Genomic DNA, 11745 nt, shown 5'->3' with positions numbered 1-11745 from the left:
ATCAAGATAAAAATAAATACAAATGAACTGTCTTGTAGCAGGTTTGGAACCACATGGTTTGTTTTAAATACATACATTTTAATATCCTTAAAGTTACCATCTGCAGCTTTAAATGGAGCAATGCAGATATCATATATTGCAATCAAATTGAAATCCTTCAAAACTCGACTTGAATGCAGATAGAAATGGGAAGCATTTTCCTAAGAGGCCGATCAGCATAGTAAATGTCATCTAAAACTTGGAGTTGTGTACCTTTAATTTTTGATGCCGATGAATGGTTCAATCTATGATAAATATGTTCTATGTAACAGGGTCCAATATGAGGCATTTTATTAAAATGTGATGTACTGTAAGGGAGAAACTGCCACACCTCTGTTCTGATCGTGTCAAACTGAGCATGATTACCATTGTTTTGAAATATTGCAGTACATTTTACTATGTGAATACTCTGTAAAAACATTCAAAACCTCATCTGTCAGATAACTTTATTCAGCACATTTATAAACAATATCAGAAACTAATGTCCATGGACACAATGAGAAGAAAAATAAAACATTTAAAATAAAAGGGCATGCCAGGGTGGTTGAAAATTATATTTGAAAAACAACCCCCAAATTAAAACATGATGGTTCCATTCTGGATATCCCATTGACCTCTGTCCCATTAGAACGCCCCTCTGCTGTAGTTATTAAAGTAAACAGTAGACAAAGTACTGGTTACCAAGCAGTTTGGGGATTTGCTTTGAAGAGACCGTAGTCTTCTTTCCTGAAGAAGGCCACTTCTGTTTCATTTGCTGAAACAACAAACACAAACATTTTAAAATTCTGATAAAACTATACTTCCTGCAGCAGATCAACTATGTTAACCCATTACATTATTTTGTTGTATTATTTTTAAAGTTATTTTCTTCTATTCTAGGAATATACCGTTTATATTCATAGGCCCAACTGTTAGTTTTCCAAAATATATTTTTCCCTACATTTTTAATCTACGAGGACACAAGTATTTTATTATACAATATAATTTGAAATATTGAAAATAAGCTGCTACTGTTGATCTCAGATCAGCTGCAGGCACTTATTGACTACACAGTGTAGTTAATGCTGTCCACCAAACTAGTGGTAGGGATCTATTTAGTTTTAGCTAATGCAGTAAATCTGTAGTTTGTGTTGCTGTGGAATTCTGTTGTATTTCTAGTAAGTGTCAACCCAAATTATATCAAAAATAGTCAAATAAATATATTTGAAAAGTTGAGATCATTACTGACGTTTAATTTTAGGATCAAGTGGAATAAAGTTCTGTTTTTACTCTTACCAATGCCAGCAGCTCGTAGGGTTTGTTCATTTTGCAGAATGAGCTTTTCATCGTCCTCTAAACTCATCACCAACTCATTAGTCTGCAAGAAAGAAAAATGGACACGTCATAATTCGTTCTCATGGTACCAAAGGATACCAAAACTATATGCATTTGTGTATGTAAACTAGTACAAGAAATATTTGATGGGTTCTGAGGTTAGATCTGGGGACCTCACCTTGAGAACAGTTTTAAAAATGGACAGATTGTTTTCACCCAAACTTCATATCTTTTAGCTTTAACTGCAGTGGGAAAACTCATGGTACGCAAGCAGTTGCACATACTCAACGTGCACCTCATTCACTGATCTTGCTATCATGGGGGCAGTATAGAGTATATAAAAGCATACAAGCCTGAACATTTTGGTATTGCTTTCTGAACGAATATTTGATAAGGTATCACCCTCACATGGATCTGTGAGTGCATACTTGTGTGGAGCATAGCGGTTTCTCATTTCTGAAATGTTCGCCTCCTCACCCCTCCGACAGTGACCTGTCAAACTCAGCACGCCATCTTGAAGGACATGGCAATTATTTAAATGAACATGGAGGAGGCTCGCTGGAGGAGCTCTGACCGAGGATACACCGGTGTATTTTCCGTGGATGTATATTGTGGCAACAGTTTATTTAAGAGGCGTGACCCACGGCTGGAATAGAGAGCAGCGCAACTTCACTGCCTGGCAAAATAAAGGCCCGCCCACTTTACGGCGAAAACAAATAACCGGCGCCAAGCGGAAAAAAATAGTTTTATCATTTCTAAAATCTGCTGTGTCGTGTATTGATGTCAAACAAAAAATATCAGATTTTTCTTTACTTGTACTTTGTATAAGACCATCTGTCTTGATGCAGATCGTAATCTATGGGACCCAGGGTGTCAATACTGTACGTCTGTGGGAAACTCTTCATCCCAGCTAAATGATGACGGTAATGAGCTCAACATCCATCAACCAATTAAACAGTTGTAATGTTAAAAGTCAAAGTAGTGTCTGTAGATGCTGCATCAAAATATAAAAGACTGACAAGCCATGCAAGGAAATCCCAGCTTAACGTGTAGGCTATAGTAGATATCTACAAATAAAGAGTAGCTATTTTTCATACAAACTTGAAGCACTTCACATCATAAAATGTATAATGGCTATAATATTTATGATATTACTTGCTGTTTCAGGAAAGTGCTGCTTTTAGCGTGAAGTTTACGCACGTTTTAGTTTATGCACATTCTTAGACTAACAACTGCTGTTCAAAAAGCAAATGTAATCAATGTCACTTGTGTTTTACTTAAAAAGTTGCCCATCACTGATTTATTTGGAGTTTGTCTCTCCTGCTTCTGCACTTTCCATGAAACTGATCTGTGAATTGAATTGATTGGGTCATTGTGGTTGCAAAATGAAAATAATGAAAGTTAAAAAAAAAAAACGGTGTGAAACTGCTCGTGTTTGTCATTAACATTACTGGGAGGGGACCACGGCTGTCCACTCATGTTGGTTTTGTATTTCTGCTCAGAAAATAGCTCTGCTGTTTGTACACAATTTTATCTATAAACAGCTAGCATAGACTGTTGCTCCACACCATAAAACTATGTCTCAGCTGAATTTTTTAAGGAATTGGTTTCATTACAGTAGGCAACCACTGATTTGACTGATCAGAAGTGGTATCTGTCAACTGGGACCTTTTTAATGTTTCGTATATCATTAAAACAATCATTGCATTACATTAACCACTTTAAAATTGTGGCTGCTGACATTCAGGACCAGGCATGTGCACACAGACATCAAAGTGCGCTTGAGCCCCTGCCTCCAGAGAAAGTGCCCTTTTTTTCCCCCTATTTAAAAAAAAATGAATATACATCTACTGCTGTTTGTGCACAGTTTCCCTTTCCAAAAATATATTGATTGAATACAAAATAAAAATATCAGGTTCGGGAGATTAGACTGTGAAGTTCCGATGCTCTCTCTACCCTCCCTCCACGTCTCGCGGTCTATCGGCAGTCACAGACAGGTAGCAGCACCTCCCACTTTACTGTCCCTTCAGACAGACAGGTAGCAGCACCTCCCACTTTACTGTCCCTTCAGACAGACAGGTAGCAGCACCTCCCACTTTACTGTCCCTTCAGACAGACAGGTAGCAGCACCTCCCACTTTACTGTCCCTTCAGACAGACAGGTAGCAGCACCTCCCACTTTACTGTCCCTTCAGACAGACAGGTAGCAGCACCTCCCACCTTACAGTCCCTTCAGACAGACAGGTAGCAGCACCTCCCACTTTACTGTCACTTCAGACAGACAGGTAGCAGCACCTCCCACTTTACTGTCCCTTCAGACAGACAGGTAGCAGCACCTCCCACCTTACAGTCCCTTCAGACAGACAGGTAGCAGCACCTCCCACTTTACTGTCCCTTCAGACAGACAGGTAGCAGCACCTCCCACTTTACTGTCCCTTCAGACAGACAGGTAGCAGCACCTCCCACCTTACAGTCCCTTCAGACAGACAGGTAGCAGCACCTCCCACTTTACTGTCACTTCAGACAGACAGGTAGCAGCACCTCCCACTTTACTGTCACTTCAGACAGACAGGTAGCAGCACCTCCCACTTTACTGTCACTTCAGACAGACAGGTAGCAGCACCTCCCACCTTACTGTCACTTCAGACAGACAGGTAGCAGCACCTCCCACTTTACTGTCCCTTCAGACAGACAGGTAGCAGCACCTCCCACTTTACTGTCACTTCAGACAGACAGGTAGCAGCACCTCCCACCTTACAGTCACTTCAGACAGACAGGTAGCAGCACCTCCCAGTCACTTCAGACAGACAGGTAGCAGCACCTCCCACCTTACAGTCACTTCAGACAGACAGGTAGCAGCACCTCCCACTTTACTGTCCCTTCAGACAGACAGGTAGCAGCACCTCCCACCTTACAGTCACTTCAGACAGACAGGTAGCAGCACCTCCCACCTTACAGTCACTTCAGACAGACAGGTAGCAGCACCTCCCACTTTACTGTCCCTTCAGACAGACAGGTAGCAGCACCTCCCACCTTACAGTCACTTCAGACAGACAGGTAGCAGCACCTCCCACTTTACTGTCCCTTCAGACAGACAGGTAGCAGCACCTCCCACCTTACACTCACTTCAGACAGACAGGTAGCAGCACCTCCCACCTTACAGTCACTTCAGACAGACAGGTAGCAGCACCTCCCACCTTACAGTCACTTCAGACAGACAGGTAGCAGCACCTCCCACCTTACAGTCACTTCAGACAGACAGGTAGCAGCACCTCCCACCTTACAGTCACTTCAGACAGACAGGTAGCAGCACCTCCCACTTTACTGTCCCTTCAGACAGACAGGTAGCAGCACCTCCCACTTTACTGTCCCTTCAGACAGACAGGTAGCAGCACCTCCCACCTTACAGTCCCTTCAGACAGACAGGTAGCAGCACCTCCCACTTTACTGTCACTTCAGACAGACAGGTAGCAGCACCTCCCACCTTACTGTCACTTCAGACAGACAGGTAGCAGCACCTCCCACCTTACTGTCCCTTCAGACAGACAGGTAGCAGCACCTCCCACTTTACTGTCCCTTCAGACAGACAGGTAGCAGCACCTCCCACTTTACTGTCCCTTCAGACAGACAGGTAGCAGCACCTCCCACTTTACTGTCCCTTCAGACAGACAGGTAGCAGCACCTCCCACTTTACTGTCCGTTCAGACAGACAGGTAGCAGCACCTCCCACTTTACTGTCCCTTCAGACAGACAGGTAGCAGCACCTCCCACTTTACTGTCCCTTCAGACAGACAGGTAGCAGCACCTCCCACTTTACTGTCCCTTCAGACAGACAGGTAGCAGCACCTCCCACTTTACTGTCCCATGTTATGCCGGCTTTTCTTGGCTTGTTTGAAGGTGAGTGGTGATGAACAAATTACTGCCAGTGACTCAAGTTTACAGCTAATTAGCTAAAAGACAAAAACAAATATAGTTAACTAAGGTAGGCTACTAGCTAATGGATAAGTTAGCTCAAGGTTTAGCTAAGGCAATTTATCATGGGCATACAGGCTAATGTACTGTAGGTTACTTAAGGGGAGACACTAAAGGTGAATACAGTAAAATGTGTATCTAACATCACCACAATCGCACATTGATATGCAAATTAGGCGTTAACTAGGCCTAATTAAAATGCGCTAATTTGCATGCAGTTACCAAGAAATTGCAGGTGAAAAGGATACAACAAACAAAAAAACACACCACCTCGCAACTTCCCCAGATAGTTACTTATGTCAAGTCAGTATTTCCCCTGAAATGTTAGGTTTAAATGCAGATTAGCTTTAAATCTATAGATGAATTCAGACATGGTAGTAAAACGAACACCATGTTTTTTGGAAGTTAAATAAAAGCTACAAACAATTAGAGTGAAAGAAAACATGGAAGAAAAATAGACCAAAGTAACAAAATGTACAAGTACATGAAAAAATGATCTTTTTGCCTGTAATGTCCTTAAACAGTAACTTCATAATTTTGATTGTTGGCTGCTCATTTAATAACTATAAATTTTACGAGTTTGTTGTCTACTCTTGTGCGTATGTGAATACTAAAGAAGACCATTGTCTCTGTGTTAACTGATTATTTTGTAGAATTCTGTTGAGTATTAAACAATTGCGTGAGTGTGAGGGTATTAAAATAAATTGGTCAGTAAGTCAGAGATGTGCAACTATATTTCACTTTTTGTTTTAAAACCTTTTTTTATAAATGATTATGGGAAGTGCCCTTTTTTTCACTTGAGCTCCCGCCCCCAAAATGTCTGTGCACGTCCCAGTTCAGAGGCCTGTACTACGAAGCCGGTTCAATCTAACCTGGATATGTTTGAGTTAGCCGGTTGGCCTAATCTAAAACATACACGCTCTCGCTAAGCGGTCCTACGACGCGGGTTATCAAGTGGATCGCTCAAGCCAGCCGTGTCCTATCTAGTTAGGTGCGCGTTCACATGAAAGGGGTGGTATTTGGAGCATTCGACCAATCACAAACATGGACAAGCGTACTGACAGCGCAGCGCGTCATACTTCCTGAATGAAAAGTCAACTATAATATTAGACATATGAAGAAGTTAAACTTTAAACATCCATGACTTAAACACTTTATCCAGGATAAAAGCCACATAGCTGCACCTGCAAGGTGAATACAGCTGGTAAAAGAAAAAGTGTTTGAATGCGTACATTAACAGTTTTATGATATCACTGCTGCCTCGTCCAAGACACGAGTGGATCTGACTTTAATTACATTTGACTCGAGTGTTTCGTCAACTTAATGTGTTGCTTAAAATAATACTTCTGCATACAGTATGTGACACTGTGAGTGTTGCACGGCCAGATACGGCTCAAGAAGCTGACTCAGATAAGGAAATATATGATACATTATGATGTGATATGAATGATAATGGGACACATCGACGTCTGCACTCACAGTGCCGCGGACTGTACGTAATGTTACTCTGATCCGGTTACTTATGTTGTGGCAGATATTTAAGTAAGCTTTCTTAACGCTAATGTTATAATAGTCAGATTGCTCTGAAGATGGGAGGGGATATTCTATTCATTTTCACGTTCACACAGTCGGTGATTTTGGCCGACTATATTTCCTTTATCCTGTAATATGACTTGATTGCTTTGAACTCTGCACACTGTTGTTATCAGCTGTTCCACCATGGTTGCTACCTCAACCTGTAATAGATTTATCCTTATTGAAACGGTCTGAGGACAAGGATTTAACATGGACATTAAATAAATCAACAGTAGGGGGCGATATATGCTCCAAGTGGAAGCGATTCGCCATTAAAGCAAAGAAGAAGAAGAAGAACTCCGCACAGTTGATCTCTTATCCTGGAACCTATCCTGCTCCGGAGCAGGCTAGCCGTTCAGCATAAGTTATCTAGCCCACTAAGAAGTGAACCAGCGTCGTAGGACCAGAAATCCCTGAAGTTAGCTTGCTAAACGAAAATCCTGCTTCGTAGTATAGGCCCCTGGTTAGCCGCTCAGCATAAGTTACCATGGAGATCTAGCCCGCTAAAAAGAGAACCAGCATCGTAGGACCGGAAACCCAGAGTTTTCCCTGAAGTTAGCCTGCTAAGCGAAAATCCGGCTTCGTAGTACAGGCCTCAGGACTATTTATCTTCAGACACACATGTTTTTTCAACGTGACACTATCTCCTAGATACCTTTGCTCCATGTGCTTGGTGGATAATCTTCATCGTGTCTAAAAGAAAATACAAGAGAATAAAATCAGATGTGGAACAGGTGATATAGACAACAAAAAAAGAAAGATGATACATAACAAGGACCTTGTATAGAGTGGCGAAGTCCCGCCCATCTACTTCCGGTCCATGGGACCTTATTTCGGAAAAATAATGTATTGAAGTCAATGGAGAGAGAAAACGTATCTTTCGATCCCGTTTGAATTGTGCCATGAATTACACATATGATGTTTGTCAATCTTAAAAAATAATTTCCATGTCAAAAAAGTCACAGTTTGTCATAAAACTGTTGAAATATAAGACTATGAAAAATACGCAACTAGAAAGACTACAAATCCCAGAGTCGCGTAAGTGATGTCACAATTGTTTTCCTCCACTAAAAGATAGCTAAGATCAGCTCCATATAGATAGAATCTATCTATATGGCGCTGGCTAAGACAAGATAACTTTAACAAGATGCCTGTGTGCTTAGTACCAGGTTGTTATCATACCAGTAATGGGTCTTGCTCGTTCTTTCGCTTCCCGTCTGATGAAAGGACCAGGAGTGTCTGGATCAAGCTAGCTAGTAGCTAGCACGTTAGTTAGCATTACAGCCTTGTCATTTTTATTAGCCTTAACATGAAGTAACATTAAGTAACCCAAAATGTTAAACAGTAAGAGTAGTAGTCATATTTCGTGAACCCTTTGAAGAGTACTGTCACACCGGTGTGATCATTCTATAATACACCATTTAAGCCCGGGGGAGAAATGCTAACGCTAACGCTAGCGATCTTCTCTACTTCATGCTATCTGCACAAATGGTTGACATTAAACATTAAAACGACCAGGCAGTTCAGAGAGAATCAAAGGAAGGCAGGCAGGCAGCTTTGCATGACTTTCTTCAGGACGCGTTTCATTGTGGTGATAGTGAGGGTAGTCAATCGTTTTGTTGACAAGACAGTAGTGACGGCCATCTTGGTGACGCGTGTTGTTCTGTGAGACCAGAGATGTAGTTCATTAAGCGTTTCACACAAACAAATGTGTTACGACACATTTTTTTTTTTTTGACTTGCAAAATTATCTTTTAAATTGACAAACATCATATGTGTAATTCGTGGCACAATTCAAACGGAATCGAAAGATAATCTTTTTCTCTCCATTGACTTCAATACATAATTTTTCAGAAATAAGGTCCCATGGAGGTATCGACTTTACACAGAGTGAGGGGGAGATCAAAATGAGCCAAAAGAGACACATAGCAAAGATGCTAGAGAGGTTTGGCATGTCAGAGTGCAAACCAAGGTCAACTCCATGCGAGCAAAAGTTACATTTTGACAAAGGCAAAATTTGACAATTCAAAGGGTATTTCTTTGGAGAGTAATGTGAATTGCAGGTGTAAAAATTGAACACTGCTTGAGAAGTTTTTTTTTGTTTATTTGGATTCTGTGTACCACTGTAGAGAGTTATTAACATGTCTTTGAGTGGGAGTGTTAAGCATATTTGTATATGAACAAAGTCATGTTTCAGTTCATGTGTATGACATCATCAGAATGTGCCTGAGTGAAAGAAACGTGGTCATGCTAATGAGCATGCGCAGATTCAATAAACGGCCCGTACTCCAGGCCAAACTCTGAGCGATGTGGTCGTGTGTGTTTTTCTGTCCGTAGCATACTTACAAACTACTTTGGTTGACTGCAAACGTGGAGACTTCTGCTGAATATAATGTCTCACGCAACAAAATTATTTTTTAAGATTGACAAACATCATACGTGTAATTCATGGCACAATTCAAACGGGATCGAAAGATAAGTTTTCTCTCTCCATTGACTTCAATACATTATTTTTCCGAAATAAGGTCCCATGGGGCGGAAGTAGATGGGCGTGACTTCGCCACTCTATTATTAAAACTTTAGTCATGTTTGCGCGCGCGCACACACATACACTCGTAGCTTGCACGCACGCACACTCTAACTACTACTAGCCTACTAATACAAATAATAATAATACAACTACTACTATTGTCAGGCACACACACCATAAGCGTATTTCCTAAAAGGTGGAGGGAGCCCAGGCCTTGTTGCTATGTCTGAAAGAAAAGAGGGTTATCATGACCTGAAAACAACAGAGTATGATTGGAGACAAAAAGAGAGGCTACTACAGTATGATTGGAGACAAAAAGAGGATTTAAATTGAAGCTGAAACAGTGGTCCTCACCGTCTCTCACGAGCTGCATGAAGTCCAGTACCGTGTTCTCCAGGTTGACAGAGTGGAACACCACCGGTCTGAAGTTCCTGTGCTCGAAGGACCTGACCAGGCGGACGGTGAGCACAGCCCCGGCGGACATTTCCGGTTTTCGGACTGCCCGCTGTGTAGAGAGGCTGCTAGGAGCGGTTAGTTAGCTCTGTGTGTGTCAGGCTGCTAGGAGCGGTTAGTTAGCTCGGTTTGTGTCAGGCTGCTAGGAGCGGTTAGTTAGCTCGGTTTGTGTCAGGCTGCTAGGAGCGGTTAGTTAGCTCGGTGCAGGCTGCTGCTCACGCTCAGTTCAACTCAGCAATTGTTTAGGGGAGCTTCCGCCTCTGTTAAGACCAGATCAGTCGAGAAAACTTTCTGTTATCTAGACTCAATAAGTCGATAACTGAGCGATCTTTTTTTATTCAAGAACATACAGTATATAATATATCATGGATGTATAATAAGAACTGGATACAGCGTGGGAGGCATGGATGTATAATAAGAACTGGATACAGCGTCGGAGGCGGGGGTTGCATTCGAATAGTCCATTTAGCTTAGGAACCTTCCTAACGGAGTGAAATGACCCGGAAGTCCCTCAGTGGCAGCCATGATAAGTGCCGTTCGAATTCTCTAAATTAAAAGGAAAGGAGGTTTCAAACTTCCTTTATAACCTCCTTTAGCCTAGGAACCACTGGACCTCCCTAACCGAAAGGAGAGGAGAAAATGCTGCCCCACAATGCTTTGCAGCCGCAGCATTTACCGTCACACAACAGTCGGCCGTTCACGGAAACAACCGATTATGAACGAGAAATGATATCATGAAAGTTACGGTGCTTATTAAGCATTTTAAAACGTATGTGGTAAGTTGCCAAAGTGCTTTGTTTTGAACGTTCATCAGTATTATAATCAAAAAGAGAAATATGAACGTTAGTTTTTACTGAAATGATCAAATAAAGTCAACATTTCACAGTCTTTACTAAGCTGTGTGGGGTTTGTTCAACTTTTAAAAGATGTTTGAATGGTGATATACACAGTGATAGATGTTAAGGACTAACGTTTATAATAAATACATTTGTATTGATTTTAAGATCTTTTCATACAATCATACGTATTGGGATCATTTGTATTAATGTGGACCGGAGGGAGAGGGTGAAGAGCATAAGTTGCACTTTCCTTTTTTATTTCAATTCCAACTTTGGTCATGAAGAATATGTTTCTCTGTTGTCCCCGTTCATAAAGCATAAAATAACAGCATCAGAGCACGGTGCAGAGTCTCTAGATGAGTTTACAGTAGTCCCTCGTTCTTATTAAACATCCATGTTGTAGTCCGCTGTATAGAAAACTGTAGTTTCCATAGTTTCCCCACCGCAGCAGGCGCACATTTACATGTATGACCTCTGCTGGCGCATCATAAACACGTCGGATAGTGAAAGTGCAGTCGGATTCTCTAAAGTGCCGCAGTCTCTTCTCCTAAATCCTTTTGAATTCTCCTATCCACTATCCCTTAACCCCATGACGTTTCACTCCGAGGTCAAGGAATAGACGATAGGGTTAGAACTTAGGAGCTGTTGTTTTGGAGTATTCGAACGCAACCGGGGTCTCGTTATTTCCTATGAGAGCTGCTTGTCACTGTCTATGGGTCCTTCTCAGGTCGACTATTTTCATTTCCTCGGTCCTCGGTATCACCGGAAGTTGATTTGTCTGCGCCATCTTGAGTAGCGTCCCATGGCTCTTATTTCTGCCGGAGGACCGAGGATCGAGGAGCGAGGAGCGATAATGGAGGAGCGATAACCGAGGAACCACCAGACCATCCTCCGGTGAAATCCTCAGATACTCTCCCCGCCCCCTTACTGTGTATCGCTCACTGATTGGACGATGCAGCGCATGCACTGATCTGATGCTTCTTGACATGAGAGCAGAGTTTCCCAGCGGAGTGAAGAAAACACA

General features: G+C 41.9%; 1 protein-coding gene across 2 annotated transcripts; it reads right to left on the bottom strand.

Moving 5' to 3' along the window:
* Positions 1-468: 468 nt before the first annotated feature.
* cunh2orf76 (chromosome unknown C2orf76 homolog) lies at positions 469-10247 on the bottom strand. 2 transcript variants are annotated; one of them, XM_034134532.1, is made up of 5 exons: positions 9784-10237; positions 9605-9655; positions 7555-7592; positions 1315-1396; positions 469-793 (listed from the first exon to the last, which is right to left on the bottom strand). In XM_034134532.1, the coding sequence occupies exons 1-5, from the start codon at positions 9911-9913 to the stop codon at positions 717-719; spliced, it is 378 nt and encodes a 125-aa protein (XP_033990423.1). In that variant the 5' UTR covers positions 9914-10237; the 3' UTR covers positions 469-716. The 2 variants fall into 2 exon arrangements, with proteins under 2 accessions (XP_033990423.1, XP_033990424.1); XM_034134533.1 differs by lacking the exon at positions 9605-9655 and having other exon boundaries at positions 9784-10247.
* Between the last annotated feature and the right edge of the window lie 1498 nt (positions 10248-11745).

Source organism: Trematomus bernacchii, unplaced genomic scaffold (genome assembly GCF_902827165.1).
Source record: "Trematomus bernacchii unplaced genomic scaffold, fTreBer1.1, whole genome shotgun sequence".
Lineage (NCBI taxonomy): Eukaryota > Metazoa > Chordata > Actinopteri > Perciformes > Nototheniidae > Trematomus > Trematomus bernacchii.
The sequence above is the reverse complement of the archived record's forward strand: the minus strand, read 5'-3'. Positions and strand labels throughout refer to the sequence as shown.

What these genes read in the sequence shown, in the direction of transcription:
- cunh2orf76 (XM_034134532.1), bottom strand. Translation starts at nt 9,913, where the DNA reads ATGTCCGCCGGGGCTGTGCTCACCGTCCGCCTGGTCAGGTCCTTCGAG. An exon ending in CATGCAGCTCGTGAGAGACG is followed by an intron (nt 9,656 to 9,783) that starts GTGAGGACCACT and finishes CTTTTCTTTCAG; the next exon opens with ACATAGCAACAAGGCCTGGG. An exon ending in ACCAAGCACATGGAGCAAAG is followed by an intron (nt 1,397 to 7,554) that starts GTATCTAGGAGA and finishes TCTTTCTTGCAG; the next exon opens with ACTAATGAGTTGGTGATGAG.